The sequence below is a fragment of the Opisthorchis viverrini genome (genome assembly GCF_000715545.1).
Source record: "Opisthorchis viverrini unplaced genomic scaffold opera_v5_14, whole genome shotgun sequence".
Classification (NCBI taxonomy): Eukaryota; Metazoa; Platyhelminthes; class Trematoda; order Opisthorchiida; family Opisthorchiidae; genus Opisthorchis; species Opisthorchis viverrini.
Window position 1 is genome coordinate 2,773,624 of NW_008751670.1, and position 19,508 is coordinate 2,793,131.

Consider the following 19,508-nt stretch of genomic DNA (forward strand, 5'->3'; position numbering starts at 1 on the left):
TAGTGTAGATATCCTGTATATAAGCGAGAGGCCCAAAGATCTGAGGCATTTCTAGGACGAGGAAGCAAGATGTCACGTGACATGGCACACCAACACCTTTAAGACCTGGCCATTTGGGAGGACACGGCTTCAGCACGAACTAGGTTGGCGTTCCATCCATCACAAACAAGGGAGTATGTCTCAATGTGAAGCTGACAGGAGAAACCGCTTCTTAAGACTGAAGGCCAATGCAATGACAACCGTAGTGCCGTAGTAAATACTTTCAAGGGCAATTAACTTTTATTGCAGTATAGACGAATGGTCTACACAATCGACCATGTGCAGTTGTAGCAGTACAAAATAGCGAACACTTTTTACATCCTATTTAAGGTAGCTTGAGAAGAGTAATCCATCATCCAACCCCTTTTAACTTCATTTAGGACTTATCAGACACGCGTTCTATCGTACTGTCCATGAATTTTTCCTAAGTTAGGCACTAGTTTGTAGATACACTGCACATAAATTTGCATATTGAGCTAGTGTGAGAGTGCAATTACCATTAGCATTCATGAAAGACTATTCTTTTGAAGCCTTTGAAGAAGGACGTAGCGTAACGAAAATATGTGCGGATTATCAGAACGGACAATTTGTGGTGACCCATGGGATGTCCAAATCGGATCGTCGGGATAGTAATCAACCATCTTATCCATTGGAACGCTTGATGTCCTCTGAGAAAATCGGCTGCTGGTATTGTGGCACGCCATGGCCTTCCAACGCTGTCTATCGGCCCAATTAATCTACTTTGGACGGGGCCTGTACTGAGGTTGGGTGGAATGTAGTAGTGCCAGAATTTTGTTGTTGCTGACAGGAACACATCTCCGCTGCGAACTGCACGGCTACGTATCTTAAAGTGCCTTCGGTCAAATGAACGTGCTATAGTGAAAGTGAAATTCTGTCTGCACTGAACACCCAGATACACGAAGAAGCACATTCAGTGCGGTGAACAGGGAGCTAGAGGGGCCATCTTCTGTGCGGTTGATGTCTTGAAAGAGAGTGCAGTGATGGTCGACCTGAACTCTATTGTTTTAAGGGACGAAATGATAACGCGATTCGATCACATATGCATGAAACAATAATTGAATAGCCGACGCTAATGTGCGAATTCGCTCAGTCCCAAAACAGGGTTTCGTCGTCCCAGAACAACCGTCCGGAAGAACTGACTTCAGATCCATGTAAAGCCGTCGGAAAGCTATTCAAGAGCACAACAAAAACAGCAAAAAAACAGTTGGTTAGCCTAGCTACAAAGTCAGATACGACTGTAACTGAAATCATACCTTCGAAGAGCCACGGGAGGTGCGACAGACATATGACGGTATTTGAGGTGACTCAGCTCACTAAAATAAGTACGATAATCCACAAGAAAGGTTACAACAATGTAGGGGCCACAAGAACGTCCGCTACGTTTCATGATTTATTGTACCCTGGCACCAACTTGAGGCGGCCAAATTGTCCTCTGATGTAAGCATGACGCCACTAATCTGGTCAATACGATACTCTGCGGGTATTTTCACATACACGAAGAATTAGCGAATGTCCTTGGCCTCAGCATCATGCAGAGCCTCTTCTACTTCGAGAGATGGTTTTGCCATTACCATGAGACTCTGGCTTCTCGGAGCGAATACTGCATTCGGAACAGGGACAAACCTTTCGGTCGAACACACCAAGTCAGCTTCAAGGCCAATACTCCGCTGTTACCCGGAGTCTGCCCGGTACCATATTCAGTACCATATGCAGACATTTAGGCAAGTCACACCTAGCAGATATGCAGCAAATGCCTTTCTAACACAATATTCACCTGGATCGTCGGCTTGACAAGATCTGTCGTATAGATAGAGTAGAGCTGTAACTCAGCCGACACTGCGTCAGCTGATCAGGAATGAACAATGACACACACACACAGGGTAGATTGAGGTGGAAAATAAAAGTAAGCTTAGCACATGCAGGAAACCGATCGACTGTTTTAGATGCAGAGCGTAAAGCCTATCCGCCCGGTACTCACTGGGCACCCATCGTATGGACAATACTAACTGATAGAAGCTATTAAAGAGAATACGTTCCACCAAACAGTTTGAACTGACTGTTAATGACGTGACATAATTATTTGTTTCCCTATTTCATGGACAATACTGATAGAAGCTATTAAAGAGAATACGTTCCACCAAACAGTTTGAACTGACTGTTAATGACGTGACATAATTATTTGTTTGTTTCTTTCTCAGAATAATTCACTATTCTTCCGGCAAATGCTCAGTTTCAAGAGTGAACTATTCAATTTTTATTCAAAGTGGACTCTATATATTAACTGTTTTCCTATATTAGCTGTTTTCATGACTCGATTTATTCACATTGATTTCTGGGTCTGCTGTTGAACACTTTGTCCCACTTTGAACTGCACAACAGTTTTCCCGTTTAATTTGTCCGATAGCACACTGCCATTTCTGTGCCACCCTGTGTTGCCAAGTGCCCAAGGTTCAATCTAGCCGTAAGCTTTCCTTTAATTCAGCTCATTATTTACTGTTAATTTCCTATAGAACCACGGTCCACCTACCCTAGAGCTATAATAATGCAACAGGGCGATGAAGTTGCTCCAAACGGATGAACAATTGTGCAGTAAGAAATTCGCCGGCTAGAAAGCTCACCGCTGGTCCACCGGAGAAAACGTAGTGCATCCCGATCAGACTGTGGAATTTAACGTGATGGAACATTGCCTCAATATCTGCAACCCAACACATCAAGTGTCCCAGAAATCTGAGAAGGACACCACACAAACTATTCACCAGATCTGGACCAGTTAGCAGCTGGAAATTCAGAAAAGGATTTAAAGTTTTTGCTGCACAGTAGAAAACAACTCGAAGTTTGCCTTTGTCTCATGCTTTAAACACACCATGTTGCGGTAGGTACCATACACTCGGGCCAACTTCATTTTGCTCACTATCAGAGGCGATTTCCGCATAGCCTTTACTTACCTACTCTTCGACCTTTTCACAGTAACGTTTCTTGAAGATCTAGCCACGCTCAAGACGACCGTTTAGAACAAAAAGTCTTCTGAGTAATAAGCCTTTGTTGTCTGGTAGACAAAGGGATCCATCTTTCCATGGTAAGGGTATTTGATAGGGTCCTACTATCTTCAAAGACGTAAGCATTCGGTCATAGGTCACTCGACTCTTCAAAGACATTGTTCGTTTAGTACAAACAGCTTCGATGAATTCGAAGTTGAACATACGCTGTAGCTGTAAATTCAAGTCTTCCGTTTGACTGACGTGTTACCGGGATTACTCATCCCAACGGTCGTTGAACTGCATAAGGGTCCGGGCCCCCGAACCTCTAATCTAGCACTCAATGTGCCTTTGGGACGTCACAACCGATAGGGAGACCTGTGTCTACCGGTTTCAGTTCTGGAAACGGTATTTGCTTTAAATGTTTCCACTTTTGGGACTGTTCGGAAAGTGGTGGGAGTGATCGTAAACAGGGCATGGAGTCCACAACCCAAGCATGCTGAACGGGCATTACTTCCTCAGAATCAAACGATTCTACGGAGAACGAAACTGATGTAGATCTCCAGTGATAGCTTCAATAATAAATAACGCAGGTGTACCTTATGAACCCAGTTTTGGCAGAAGTGAACTATGAGTCAGGGTAGCACTAGCACCGCCGTCCCAAAAGGCGTTTCCTTCGGGTCCTCGAATCCGGGGCTGGCACTACTGCAATAGACATATCTGATTTTGGGACGTCTACTATGCTATGGTGTACACCTTCTGATGCAATCCCAGATGGTTCTGGTTCGTTTCTCGTCATGGAAAAACTCGGTCGGCGCAAAAGTGGATGATGCTTTCCCACACAACTGGAACGCACAAGCATGTCTTGATCGACACCTTTTAGCCTGGTGGTTCGGTTTTAAACATAAATAACATACTCGAAGTCGCTCTACACAGTCAATTCTAATTACAGCTGGCATTTTAACAAACTCTGGGCACTGATCCAGGTAGTTAGATGATCCACACTGTGCACACTTCATTGGTAACCTAACCTGACTTGACCCGTCGTTGCCCATATGCGTCGTCAGGATGACTGCTTTGTACAGTGGAGACGATGTCGGTTGGGGTCTCACTGGGTTTGACTGGAGACGCATACACCTCCGGAGCTGCTGCTGTGTCGGCCTTGTCGCTTATGAAATTCGCCATTTCGGTGAACGTTGGATCACGCTTGAAACTGAATGATTTAGCTGTCAAGTTAAACCATTTAGTCTGTATGGTGCTAGGTAATCTAGCTGCGACAGCACCCAGGGTCCGGCAAGAATTAAGATAATTGGGATGTTGCAGCTGTTCCAACGTAGCCGAGCAAGTCATCGTATCATCGGGCAAACTGATTCAAGCTTTATGATCATCCGCCTTTAGGGTCGGTCATTGTGTCAGTAACTCTATCGCGGTAGTTGCGATGATGTGGGCATCACAAAACCTGTGTTCAATTATACGCAGGTTCCTCGGGTTCCAGAACGCTACACCGTCTTATGGCTTGGGCTACCTCACCTTCACAATGATGTACCAGGTATGAGAATCGGTCTGCCGGATCGAAAGTATATCGGGCAATAGTGGACATGAAACTGCGTATAAAAACATGGTAGTCGGTGGGGTTTCCAACAAATTTTGGCAGCTGTCACGTCCGCTGCATCAAATGAGCGGTTTGAAGAAGCCGAGCATCTTGCCTAGTGTTAGCATTACATAAGTGAATATTTGGAGGGTGGATAACAGTATCTTGCTCAACAGGTGATGGCCATTCTTTGTGTCTGCTATGGAACTTACATAACATTTTACGGCGTTAGCTTGTTCATCTATTACAGGACGGAGAAAAACTTCCGAAATTCCAGGAACCATCCAACGAAAAACTTCATCTAATTTTTCCATTCGTTTGGCAGTCTTCATATTCCTTAATGATTTTAATGCCGTCTGCCTCTACCTCTGGCATGTTAATCACTATAAAGGCACGACCCAGTTCTGTCCAATTCATGCGCAGATCACCGGTGCTAGTGGATGCACGGGAGGGAGAAGGCAGTCGAGACGCGTCTTACTATATAACCAGATGTTAACCTTCAGGCGGTATCTCTAACCAACTGTGTACAATCCTGTGCTAAGACCGTGATCTGAAGGCAGGGAATTGGTTAATTAGCCTAAAAGCACGATCGAGGCTTCCTATCTGACAGGTAACCTGTAGTCCAATTCAACGACGGACGGTCTTAATAATTACAGCGAAACCGAATTGAACAAACTTCATCTGCTTTTGTTCAATAGTCGCAATTGGGCAGCAAACAATATATTGAATTAGACGTGGGCAGACAGTATAGATAGGTAGATTGTGGTTCAATAAGGAATTAACGGCAAATAATGAGCCGAATTAAAGGAAAGCTTACGGTTAGATTGAATCAATGGGCACTTAGCAACACAGGGTGGCACAGAAATGGCAGTGTGCTATCGGACAAATTAAACGGGAAAACTGTTGTGCAGTTCAAAGTGGGACAGTGTTCAACAACAAACCCAGAAATCAATGTGAATAAATCGAGTCATGGAAGTAGTTAATATATATAGAGTCGACTTCGTATAAAATAGAATAGTTCAGTCTTGGAACTTGAGCACTCACCGAAAGGGTAATGAATTAATCTGAGGAATAGGGAGACATAAATAATTACGTCACGTCATTAACACTCCCAAGGGACCAAGGGTGAACTTTGATCATCTCCAATGGTTTGCTCCATAAAACACAATTGTCGAACATCTCTTTTCAGGAGTCTCATCACCGTTCGAAAGTCACGAATTTCTCCGTCCTTTCCTGGCGTGACCGTTGGTTCAACACCCTTCGGCCATGAACCCCTAGATACGGACGTGTCGACTAAGAGAACCAAGTCCCCTACCTTAAGATCACGGCCGGTTCTCATCCACTTATTTATTTGATGCAGCACAGGCAAGTATCCCTTTAACCATCGTGTCCGGAAAGCACCTGCTAATTGTTGCGTCTGGTGCTATCGTCGAGCTAGCTTCATGTCCGATCCAGATGAGTTTTCGACTGACGTGTTACCGCGGAATAATAGGAGATGACTAGGTGTTAGTGTCCCGAGATCGAGAGGGTCATCTGATAACTTCACTAAGAGTAGATCATTAGTGATTTTTTCTACTTCAGTTAGCACCGTTGTGAGGACTTGATCAGTTACCAGCTGATCACCAAGTAGCGATCTCAATATCCTCCATATAGAGCGTATCATTCTCTCCCAGATGCCTACTCTCAGAATAATTCACTATTCTTCCGGCAAATGCTCAGTTTCAAGAGTGAACTATTCAATTTTTATTCAAAGTGGACTCTATATATTAACTGTTTTCCTATATTAGCTGTTTTCATGACTCGATTTATTCACATTGATTTCTGGGTTTGTTGTTGAACACTGTCCCACTTTGAACTGCACAACAGTTTTCCCGTTTAATTTGTCCGATAGCACACTGCCATTTCTGTGCCACCCTGTGTTGCTAAGTGCCCATTGATTCAATCTAACCGTAAGCTTTCCTTTAATTCGGCTCATTATTTGCCGTTAATTCCTTATTGAACCACAATCTACCACCTACCCTAGAGCTATAATAATGCAACAGGGCGATGAAGTTGCTCCAAACGGATGAACAATTGTGCAGTAAGAAATTCGCCGGCTAGAAAGCTCACCGCTGGTCCACCGGAGAAAACGTAGTGCATCCCGATCAGACTGTGGAATTTAACGTGATGGAACATCGCCTCAATATCTGCAACCAACACATCAAAGTGTCCCAGAAATCTGAGAAGGACACCACACAAACTATTCACCAGATCTGGACCAGTTAGCAGCTGGAAATTCAGAAAAGCATTTAAAGTTTTTGCTGCACAGTAGAAAACAACTCGAAGTTTGCCTTTGTCTCATGCTTTAAACACACCATGTTGCGGTAGGTACCATACACTCGGGCCAACTTCATTTTGCTCACTATCAGAGGCGATTTCCGCATAGCCTTTACTTACCTACTCTTCGACCTTTTCACAGTAACGTTTCTTGAAGATCTAGCCACGCTCAAGACGACCGTTTAGAACAAAAAGTCTTCTGAGTAATAAGCCTTTGTTGTCTGGTAGACAAAGGGATCCATCTTTCCATGGTAAGGGTATTTGATAGGGTCCTACTATCTTCAAAGACGTAAGCATTCGGTCATAGGTCACTCGACTCTTCAAAGACATTGTTCGTTTAGTACAAACAGCTTCGATGAATTCGAAGTTGAACATACGCTGTAGCTGTAAATTCAAGTCTTCCGTTTGACTGACGTGTTACCGGGATTACTCATCCCAACGGTCGTTGAACTGCATAAGGGTCTTGCGGGCCCCCGAACCTCTAATCTAGCACTCAATGTGCCTTTGGGACGTCACAACCGATAGGGAGACCTGTGTCTACCGGTTTCAGTTCTGGAAACGGTATTTGCTTTAAATGTTTCCACTTTTGGGACTGTTCGGAAAGTGGTGGGAGTGATCGTAAACAGGGCATGGAGTCCACAACCCAAGCATGCTGAACGGGCATTACTTCCTCAGAATCAAACGATTCTACGGAGAACGAAACTGATGTAGATCTCCAGTGATAGCTTCAATAATAAATAACGCAGGTGTACCTTATGAACCCAGTTTTGGCAGAAGTGAACTATGAGTCAGGGTAGCACTAGCACCGCCGTCCCAAAAGGCGTTTCCTTCGGGTCCTCGAATCCGGGGCTGGCACTACTGCAATAGACATATCTGATTTTGGGACGTCTACTATGCTATGGTGTACACCTTCTGATGCAATCCCAGATGGTTCTGGTTCGTTTCTCGTCATGGAAAAACTCGGTCGGCGCAAAAGTGGATGATGCTTTCCCACACAACTGGAACGCACAAGCATGTCTTGATCGACACCTTTTAGCCTGGTGGTTCGGTTTTAAACATAAATAACATACTCGAAGTCGCTCTACACAGTCAATTCTAATTACAGCTGGCATTTTAAGGTGTACACCATGCAACCCCAGATGGTTCTGGTTCGTTTCTCGTCATGGAAAAACTCGGTCGGCGCAAAAGTGGATGATGCTTTCCCACACAACTGGAACGCACAAGCATGTCTTGATCGACACCTTTTAGCCTGGTGGTTCGGTTTTAAACATAAATAACATACTCGAAGTCGCTCTACACAGTCAATTCTAATTACAGCTGGCATTTTAACAAACTCTGGGCACTGATCCAGGTAGTTAGATGATCCACACTGTGCACACTTCATTGGTAACCTAACCTGACTTGACCCGTCGTTGCCCATATGCGTCGTCAGGATGACTGCTTTGTACAGTGGAGACGATGTCGGTTGGGGTCTCACTGGGTTTGACTGGAGACGCATACACCTCCGGAGCTGCTGCTGTGTCGGCCTTGTCGCTTATGAAATTCGCCATTTCGGTGAACGTTGGATCACGCTTGAAACTGAATGATTTAGCTGTCAAGTTAAACCATTTAGTCTGTATGGTGCTAGGTAATCTAGCTGCGACAGCACCCAGGGTCCGGCAAGAATTAAGATAATTGGGATGTTGCAGCTGTTCCAACGTAGCCGAGCAAGTCATCGTATCATCGGGCAAACTGATTCAAGCTTTATGATCATCCGCCTTTAGGGTCGGTCATTGTGTCAGTAACTCTATCGCGGTAGTTGCGATGATGTGGGCATCACAAAACCTGTGTTCAATTATACGCAGGTTCCTCGGGTTCCAGAACGCTACACCGTCTTATGGCTTGGGCTACCTCACCTTCACAATGATGTACCAGGTATGAGAATCGGTCTGCCGGATCGAAAGTATATCGGGCAATAGTGGACATGAAACTGCGTATAAAAACATGGTAGTCGGTGGGGTTTCCAACAAATTTTGGCAGCTGTCACGTCCGCTGCATCAAATGAGCGGTTTGAAGAAGCCGAGCATCTTGCCTAGTGTTAGCATTACATAAGTGAATATTTGGAGGGTGGATAACAGTATCTTGCTCAACAGGTGATGGCCATTCTTTGTGTCTGCTATGGAACTTACATAACATTTTACGGCGTTAGCTTGTTCATCTATTACAGGACGGAGAAAAACTTCCGAAATTCCAGGAACCATCCAACGAAAAACTTCATCTAATTTTTCCATTCGTTTGGCAGTCTTCATATTCCTTAATGATTTTAATGCCGTCTGCCTCTACCTCTGGCATGTTAATCACTATAAAGGCACGACCCAGTTCTGTCCAATTCATGCGCAGATCACCGGTGCTAGTGGATGCACGGGAGGGAGAAGGCAGTCGAGACGCGTCTTACTATATAACCAGATGTTAACCTTCAGGCGGTATCTCTAACCAACTGTGTACAATCCTGTGCTAAGACCGTGATCTGAAGGCAGGGAATTGGTTAATTAGCCTAAAAGCACGATCGAGGCTTCCTATCTGACAGGTAACCTGTAGTCCAATTCAACGACGGACGGTCTTAATAATTACAGCGAAACCGAATTGAACAAACTTCATCTGCTTTTGTTCAATAGTCGCAATTGGGCAGCAAACAATATATTGAATTAGACGTGGGCAGACAGTATAGATAGGTAGATTGTGGTTCAATAAGGAATTAACGGCAAATAATGAGCCGAATTAAAGGAAAGCTTACGGTTAGATTGAATCAATGGGCACTTAGCAACACAGGGTGGCACAGAAATGGCAGTGTGCTATCGGACAAATTAAACGGGAAAACTGTTGTGCAGTTCAAAGTGGGACAGTGTTCAACAACAAACCCAGAAATCAATGTGAATAAATCGAGTCATGGAAGTAGTTAATATATATAGAGTCGACTTCGTATAAAATAGAATAGTTCAGTCTTGGAACTTGAGCACTCACCGAAAGGGTAATGAATTAATCTGAGGAATAGGGAGACATAAATAATTACGTCACGTCATTAACACTCCCAAGGGACCAAGGGTGAACTTTGATCATCTCCAATGGTTTGCTCCATAAAACACAATTGTCGAACATCTCTTTTCAGGAGTCTCATCACCGTTCGAAAGTCACGAATTTCTCCGTCCTTTCCTGGCGTGACCGTTGGTTCAACACCCTTCGGCCATGAACCCCTAGATACGGACGTGTCGACTAAGAGAACCAAGTCCCCTACCTTAAGATCACGGCCGGTTCTCATCCACTTATTTATTTGATGCAGCACAGGCAAGTATCCCTTTAACCATCGTGTCCGGAAAGCACCTGCTAATTGTTGCGTCTGGTGCTATCGTCGAGCTAGCTTCATGTCCGATCCAGATGAGTTTTCGACTGACGTGTTACCGCGGAATAATAGGAGATGACTAGGTGTTAGTGTCCCGAGATCGAGAGGGTCATCTGATAACTTCACTAAGAGTAGATCATTAGTGATTTTTTCTACTTCAGTTAGCACCGTTGTGAGGACTTGATCAGTTACCAGCTGATCACCAAGTAGCGATCTCAATATCCTCCATATAGAGCGTATCATTCTCTCCCAGATGCCTACTCTGTGGCTGGCCTTTGGTGGAGTAAAGATACAATCACATCCTCGTTGTAGCAGAGCTTTAGATACTCTCTCCTGGTTCATCTGCTGTAGGCTCTGTTTGAGCTCAGATTCAGTACCGCGAAAATTAGGGCCATTATCACTGTAGGTACGAATTGGGCATCCTCGCCGAGCAGTAAACCTAGAAAAGACGCACAAAAACGAGTCCGTTTCGAGAGGACAGACCGCCTCAACATGCACAGCACGCATTGTCAAGCAAGTAAAGATACAGCCGTAACATTTTCCAACCCCACTACCTCGCTTTACCAATAAAGGTCCGAAGTAATCAACGCCACTCCCTGCGAAGGGTGCTTCATGAGTTAACATTCTATCCTCGGGAATTGGAGCCATAATTTGTACTTCAGGTTGAGAATGCAAACGTTCGTAGTGAGAACAAGAATGTAAGACACCCCGTACAAGCGCTTGAGCTTTGAAAACCCAGATCTTTTCCGCGCAGGGCATTAAGAACCAGGAGAGAGTATCTAAAGCTCTGCTACAACGAGGATGTGATTGTATCTTTACTCCACCAAAGGCCAGCCACAGAGTAGGCATCTGGGAGAGAATGATACGCTCGCTCTGGAGGATATTGAGATCGCTACTTGGTGATCAGCTGGTAACTGATCAAGTCCTCACAACGGTGCTAACTGAAGTAGAAAAAATCACTAATGATCTACTCTTAGTGAAGTTATCAGATGACCCTCTCGATCTCGGGACACTAACACCTAGTCATCTCCTATTATTCCGCGGTAACACGTCAGTCGAAAACTCATCTGGATCGGACATGAAGCTAGCTCGACGATAGCACCAGACGCAACAATTAGCAGGTGCTTTCCGGACACGATGGTTAAAGGGATACTTGCCTGTGCTGCATCAAATAAATAAGTGGATGAGAACCGGCCGTGATCTTAAGGTAGGGGACTTGGTTCTCTTAGTCGACACGTCCGTATCTAGGGGTTCATGGCCGAAGGGTGTTGAACCAACGGTCACGCCAGGAAAGGACGGAGAAATTCGTGACTTTCGAACGGTGATGAGACTCCTGAAAAGAGATGTTCGACAATTGTGTTTTATGGAGCAAACCATTGGAGATGATCAAAGTTCACCCTTGGTCCCTTGGGAGTGTTAATGACGTGACGTAATTATTTATGTCTCCCTATTCCTCAGATTAATTCATTACCCTTTCGGTGAGTGCTCAAGTTCCAAGACTGAACTATTCTATTTTATACGAAGTCGACTCTATATATATTAACTACTTCCATGACTCGATTTATTCACATTGATTTCTGGGTTTGTTGTTGAACACTGTCCCACTTTGAACTGCACAACAGTTTTCCCGTTTAATTTGTCCGATAGCACACTGCCATTTCTGTGCCACCCTGTGTTGCTAAGTGCCCATTGATTCAATCTAACCGTAAGCTTTCCTTTAATTCGGCTCATTATTTGCCGTTAATTCCTTATTGAACCACAATCTACCTATCTATACTGTCTGCCCACGTCTAATTCAATATATTGTTTGCTGCCCAATTGCGACTATTGAACAAAAGCAGATGAAGTTTGTTCAATTCGGTTTCGCTGTAATTATTAAGACCGTCCGTCGTTGAATTGGACTACAGGTTACCTGTCAGATAGGAAGCCTCGATCGTGCTTTTAGGCTAATTAACCAATTCCCTGCCTTCAGATCACGGTCTTAGCACAGGATTGTACACTGGCAGTACAGAAAAGACAGCTGCGGTTGTGCAAATTACGTTTTGCTGTGAGGATAGTAGAAAGAAATCCAAGAAGTTAATGGAATCTGAATTAGATTATATGCGAGTTGATCAGATGTATGAAGCCAAGGCGATGCGGGGTCACAATTAAGTCGTTCTGATCGCATGCTATTGACTTGGAGCTGTGAACGAACCAGACTCGGAGGAATTCTTCATTTTCAACCAACGACATTCGGGAATGCTGAGAAAAACCCTTTCTAATGTAAAAGAAAAAGCTTGCTACATGACAGTTGTTGGTTGGAGGTTAGGAGGAGGTAGACGGAATATTGACACTCCTTGCAACCTATAGTAAGTGTTCACGTAGACAAATGTTCCAATGTAATCCCTATACACAAAAAATCGTGTGGGGTTGCCAGTCTGCTACAACTTTGATGCATGGAATGTCACCGGGAGATTCCTATGCTACAGTTTGGGGAGGAAACCGAAATGAAGGAGCCTAACCCAATCTGAAGCCCTGTCTGCCACAATGGATGAGGCGCTTTACGTTGTTATTGCAAAAATACTTGAGGATACGGAGGTCATTTACCAATAAATATTCTACGGATGACGTAAAACAGAGATGAGATACAAGCTGTTAGTCTTGATCGGTTCTTAGGGCGATAATCGGTGGGGAATTAATTGCTATATACCATATATATACATATATATACATATATATCATATAACTATATTTGGTAGAACAGTAAAGAGCTAACGGTTGCAGGCTATACCATATTATACATATATATACATATATATCATATAACTATATTTGGTAGAACAGTAAAGAGCTAACGGTTGCAGGCAAACAGACAACAAGCCACTTTCGACCATCGTGGTAGGCACCGTATTAAATGAACTAACCATGAATTTTATTGTCTACCCTAGGAGTGGACTACTATAGTTGATTACACATGAGGGGAATGATCAAGAGTAAAGAAAGATTTCACATTCAGGTGGAAAGGGTGGACGGCAACGGTCTAAGAGATAATGAACGTAGACCGCATTAGCGAAGTTTCTTGGCTTTCGGTCTTGTCTCGAAAATCGGGCTGAAATATAATAGTACCTTGTAAGCTTTGGTCAAAAAACAAATAGTCAACAGCATGCCTGGCAGAATGCAATCCAGTCTGTGAAAAGTTGGTTGATAAGACTGTCAAAATGGTAGCATTATTCATTTCTAGCATCTTTCCAGCTGTCAGGCGCAACAGACGTCAAATAGCGTGAGGCTGAATGGCTCGTTCTAACGGCCAGTTTTCAGAAGAATACAAAAGTCTCATGGTTTATGGTGGCCACGTTCAAACAGATCAAGTGAGATTCTACACCATCCACCGACTAAATCCCAAGGAAAAAACGGAACGTAGATCCAAAGCTGACAAGGGAGCAATGAACTTAATTTCAATGACTGACTTTCAAGAAACTATGACTCCTCTTCTGATGACAGAACGTTAGTCAAGTGAATTCAGACCCAGCCAGCTTAAAGCGAATGATAATCCAACGAGCTCAATTATCAGAGAACTCAGATTATTCCTACATGTTCAGTGGAACAGTCAATTTCCAATGCACGAAAAGAGGTGTAACAAAGGCCACATGAACTCTACAAACGGTATTGGGAAAGGGAAATCAGAAACAGCTTGGCCGTCACTATAGCAACCGGGTTAATGAAGCCAGAAAGAGTGGAATCAACTTATGTAGACATCTTGTCCTCACTATGGCAAGCGACTACGCATGGGACTGAGGACGGATCTAACCTTAAACCAATCGATCAATCGATGGGAATGGCCAAAATAACAGGCCGAACTGTGATGCTAGTAGAACGTACTCAGAGGAGTGCGTCGATTGGTCAGATGGACCCTGTACGGAGAAGGTGGAAACTATTCGTGTGAACCTATCACACAGCGCATTTGCTCCCACGTTGAGCAGGTAAATTGTCATAAACTGTGCGCGTGTGTATGCGATTAGTTGTTGGACTACAGATCCTACCTACGCCTGTGATATGGGCTAAAAATAAGAAAACTACAGAGTTAGTTGAGGTTGTTAGCCTCATCTATCTGAAAGTGAGACATAGAATTGCAAACATACACGATCAACGACAGTAAGGTGAATATCACTAAGTAGTGCTGCTTGTGGACCGAGTGCATACCAGTTACTACTAGCACTGCTATCCTTGATCATGGAAACCGCCAGTGAGTGTGAGTCAGTAAAAGCACGAATAAATCCAACGTTACTAAGGTTGACCTAAAGATAGCGGACTTGTGTTGTAAAGGGGAAAAATTGAAAACAAGGCGCGCAGTCCGGTAATTACCGTTACCATTACCACATTACCAACAATGGAGAGAAGCTTATTTTTGTGGAGAGGCTGTCTATTGGAGAAACTGTCTATTCCTGTTCGACAAATCGAAAGTGCGCATTACCGGTGGTTGATCAGGTGGCCACTGAAGTGCTCGCGGACCTGTGTAATTAGCTTGCAAACGTTTCGTTCCTAATCACGGAGACATCGTCCGTGCGCAGTTTAGCATCTATGATGTCTTCCCGACTGGGGATGAAACGTTTGCAAGCTAACTGCCAAGTTCAGAAGCATGTACAAGGGTAGTGTCATAAACAAAAGTATAGTCAACCAATAATTGACGGAAGGGCCTGGCTTGAGTGCTGCCAGGGAACAATCCCATTCGATCATGGTGGCGGGACAGACTGCTGTATTCCCTTCTCATTTCCAATAACTAAAGAGCAGGAGCACTGAATAACTTACCAAATAAACACCGAAAATCACCAGTATTCCAATGCGCACATTAAAGCAAAGCTCGTATGAAGATACTGGAATAACAGACTGGCTGAGAAGCTTAGTTTCACGAATGCGGGTAGCAAAAGACAGTATCAACATGTCTCAGACGACAATCTCTCATAAGTGGCGACGTGCTAAATTCACAATGTTCCAACTAGCATGACGATAATGAGTGTCTTGTGCACAGTTTTCTTTACTGTTCTTAAGAGTGCAGATGTACAGAGCCTACCTGCTATTTAGAAGACTCTGGGTACACAAAAGCTTCACATATAGCTAATAGAAAATTTCTACCTGAACACGCCACCTATAAGAAAAAATCACAGGAAGTAGGACCAGTACCCTAAAACTCACAGAAGATTGTGGGGTGGTGAGCACGTTGTCCGGCGATTCGCACGTTCCAGATAGGCATTCATAACGGTTTGGTTGCCATCAATCGAGACAGAATAGTAGTCTGGCATATGCGATGCCAAATAATATAGAGTGGTGTTCACTTCCTCTCCATTCAGCGTGTTGGGTGCGTACGAATAGCTTAACGTAATGCCTGACAGCCAGAGCTGTGGGAAATAACGGAAGAGTCAACGAATTGTCAACCTTGTAACAACAGATGAATAGCTGGAGAATGTTAACATTTACAAAACCTCAAAGGGGAAGAAAAAATCCGATGAAATTTATCACGTTAGACAAAACTCCACTCAACAAAGTATTGTGACGCTGGTTCCAACATGTGATCTCAGTATCACGACATAAACCTTTTTCTATGAAAGAGCAAAAGCTGATTTACGCTGCGACCAATTAGATGGTCCTACTAAGAGTGTCCTCTTCCGTGATGAACTAAACCAGCTGGAATCGACTGAACTGATAAGATATCGCTTGTTGAAAAAATGACTGCCACCCTGTGCATTATACGGCTGCAACTGAGATACCGGATAGACGACTTCCAAGCTTCACCTAAATGGAAACGGTCATAGTTTGTCCCATAGGATCTCATAGGGAAACCAACCAGGGATAACCGGCCATGGTAACCAGAGTATAACAGTGGAAGTTCGGAGGAAACAAAGATTAGCGTAGGTGATTGTCCAAACTTATGCGCGTACTGAATGGTTCTATTGAGACCAATATCAGCGGCAGAAAATATAAAGTAAATATGGATAAGACGGGACATCGCCGGCGACTGAAGTTGTCACTAGCGAATATACACTCATTTGCAAACTACTTTGTCTTTTTCGAAAGACTTGCCTGGAACCCAGCTGAATCTCTCGTTTGTGATGTTCTCGGGTTTCAAGTAGAAGACAAGGTTGATGGAAACCCGGGGACTGCGCTTACCTGATGAGGCCCAAAAAGGGCGAAACCGGTCGTGGGCTGTCGATGAATTTTCAGCAACCTTATGAGTATTACATTATGAAGTTGCCACTACTTTACCCATATACCTCCACATACAGTGTACATAAACAAAAAATCCATACAATTGCACAAAATGTTTAGTTTGCACTGCTCAATCAAGGTTTGTGGCAGGAAAACCGGAAGCCTGGCTCCGCATCGAAATAGTGAAACAGACGTGTTTTCCGGTTTCGTCCGAGAGATTTTTCTCCCCGAAAATTTCTTCCGAAACTGGTCAGTGAACAGAGATGAAGGGTGAGTTCTTCAGGGTCCTTTGATTCAATAAAACTCCAACCGATCACTCAAAAATGATTAATTTTCAAAAGAGGGAACGAATATATACAGAATTTTATTATGACACCAATTTGATGTTTGCCGCTTCTGATATCACAGGCTTCTTTGTGGCCAACATCCAAACATCTACACCAGTGAATAACTAAGACTGGTTTGTGCATGCGCCAGGAACGACTCTAGCTATCAGGAAACTGATGCAGCAGCCGTACTATTGCAGTAGCGGTTATATTAATCGGTTGTGCTACGGTTCCATTCCCAACGCACGCAGTGTTACTGAGCACAGGCTAGGTTGCGCTGGTATCATGTGATCATAAAAATTCAGTAAAAGAGTAATCGAATCGAACCTGGCGACCAAAAACAACGAAAATACCAACAACTACTGACGAACACAAACTTTACGGCAAACTCGAGACAGCAGTAATTTGTGAGTGGCGAGAGACCAAACGTGCGCTTTCGCCCATTCCGACCAGATGCACGTGACATCAGTCACGAGACTGCCGACCAAACGATAGATCCAATCATTTGCTTGCGTGCGTCATGGAGAACACGGAGGTTTGTCCTTGTGTCTAGCTTTTGGTATCGTCAGTGTGGCAAATAATGATGATAAACAAGTCAGTATGCAAACGCTAAAAGACACGTGATGTAGAGCGGGTGAATGAACGAGCGCACCGGCGCGAGGAGATCGATAGAAATTGTGCCACTTAGGCGGAACTCTCACGAACGCGACACAGCACAGATTGACAAGATGCGAACGCAAGAACGAAGAACGTGAAAGGAAGCGTGATCAAGACAATAATTTGTAAAGCTTGATTTTCTGAAGCACAAACGTGAGTTGACATTGCGAAGGGAACAGACAACAACAGAATAGCCCTATGGATTTGGTGAAATAATAGATCTTGGTGACCAATTTCATTTAGGAGATGACGATCGGAGGTGTTGAGGGTATGACAATTAAGAACACCAATACCTACCCGATTCCATGCTGTAGTGTGTAACGTCCTCAATTCAGCTTCAGGATATTGTAGAGCGAAAGCTAATTCTGACTGGACAATGGATTCTAACGCCTTGCGCTCACGTCCAATCACACCGTAATCCGAAGCAGCTTGGGTTAGATCAGCTTTGGTGACAGGGATAGGAGTGGTGGAACTACGCACGCCAGTGATGAACGAATATGACTGTGTTCTGAAAAAATATGCATTGAAAGAGGAGTTTAAACGATTTTAGCGCCTACCACGACCTACCCCATCCTACACCAGGGTCTACTGAACCAAATGTGATGGCATTTAGAATTTGATGATTATCACAGGGGTTGATTTCATACTCCACAAGCCATGTAAATTGGCTGTTGTTTGTGTTGACCCTGTCGTTGGGCCCAAGCTAATTGAGTGCGAGCTCACGTCGAGGAAACACAAGTTTGTGTAGTAATTGGCTGACGAGCAACTGAGGAGCGGCAAAACACATGAGTGAATAGGCTAAGTGGAATAAACTGAAGGGTGGTACTCTGCGATTGGGCTATTTAGTGATGAATATGAGCTGAAATGACTGGACTGAAAGATTAGACCATTAAGGTGCTCCAGAAAGTGAGGTGAATTCCGCAAAAGTGGTTTTTGACTTAGTGCTTGCAATGATTGTTTGGGCAACAGCTTGATCTATCGTATCTCAGCGACTAACTGAAACCTCATATCTCAGTAGTTACCAGCCCAGGTCACGTGGGTTATTTATCGAACAGATTAGGCAGTCATCAGATCCTAAAGATAATGAAGTGGTCACGCACAAAAAAGGCTAGTGAAATCAAGGCCAGATGGTTTGAAAATTCACGTGGACAGAATAATAGCTGGTATATTAGATCGAAGTGGTGGGAACTGAATTTTGAATGCTATGAAAGCTACGCGTAGGTTTCATTGATAAACTTGAGTGTATGCCGGGTGCCAAATGACACAGACAGGGGCGCGAAACTAGAAAATCCATTCTACGAAAGCAGTGAAACAAACAGAGCCAAAGGCTTTCAAAAGATGTTATTATTTGACGATACAAACCCGAATATCATCGTAAGACTTGGCACCGTAGCTGCGATAACCCATGCTCACTTAGTTGTTCACTTTAGGTTGTCCGCCATTCCATCGTGCATAAGAAGAGACAGGCTTTCAAATGCAGTTAGGACTCACCTGGTCTCGTTCGATTTGTTGACGTTTTCTTCTTTGGCCATTGGGTCCCCTTGCAAATCCACGCTTTGATAGGACTTTACCTCATCCCACCTATCTACAGATGTTTCCGTATCACGAGCAAGCAAGGAGCTCGGCCACGTCCGTGCTTTAAATCGATTGGTTTGTGATCGTCAAACAAAGCTAGGGTAAACTTTACGAACACAGCTATACGAAGCTCCATGAAATGAGCCTGGTTGAGTCTGTAGCGTAACTAGGGTTGTACACCTCAATTTTGAGTCGAACTTCGCTCAAGTATGAAAGTTCTCCCTTTCCAAAGGAACCTGAGAGAATGTTCACCAATTCACATACAGATTATTCTACTTCCTCAACATTTCATGTTCGACCTATAAATAGATACTAAAATCAAAACGAACTCTGCACGTCTAACTCTGAAAAAAATAACATAGCAGTACCGACTTATTTGGCTCTTCGTTCAGTCCCGGTGAAACTACAAGGAAATCCTACTGCGATTACCGACGAGTGGCCAGGCATATATT

The 19,508-nt window shown here is 43.9% G+C and overlaps 2 protein-coding genes across 2 annotated transcripts in view; one reads left to right on the top strand and one right to left on the bottom strand.

Moving 5' to 3' along the window:
- T265_12771 (hypothetical protein) overlaps positions 1-19,508 on the bottom strand; it is a gene marked incomplete at both ends in the record, with an annotated part of 108,925 nt that overhangs the window by 60,193 nt on the left and 29,224 nt on the right. Inside the window, 2 exons of the mRNA XM_009165390.1 lie at positions 15,488-15,690; positions 17,779-17,989. Of these exons, the coding sequence (XP_009163654.1) occupies positions 15,488-15,690; positions 17,779-17,989 (414 nt within the window). The remainder of the gene's footprint in view (positions 1-15,487; positions 15,691-17,778; positions 17,990-19,508) is intronic.
- Positions 13,588-19,508, top strand: part of T265_01355 (hypothetical protein) — a gene marked incomplete at both ends in the record, with an annotated part of 12,198 nt that continues 6,277 nt past the window's right edge. The window contains one exon of the mRNA XM_009165361.1: positions 13,588-13,665. Coding sequence (XP_009163625.1) covers positions 13,588-13,665 — 78 coding nt within the window. The remainder of the gene's footprint in view (positions 13,666-19,508) is intronic.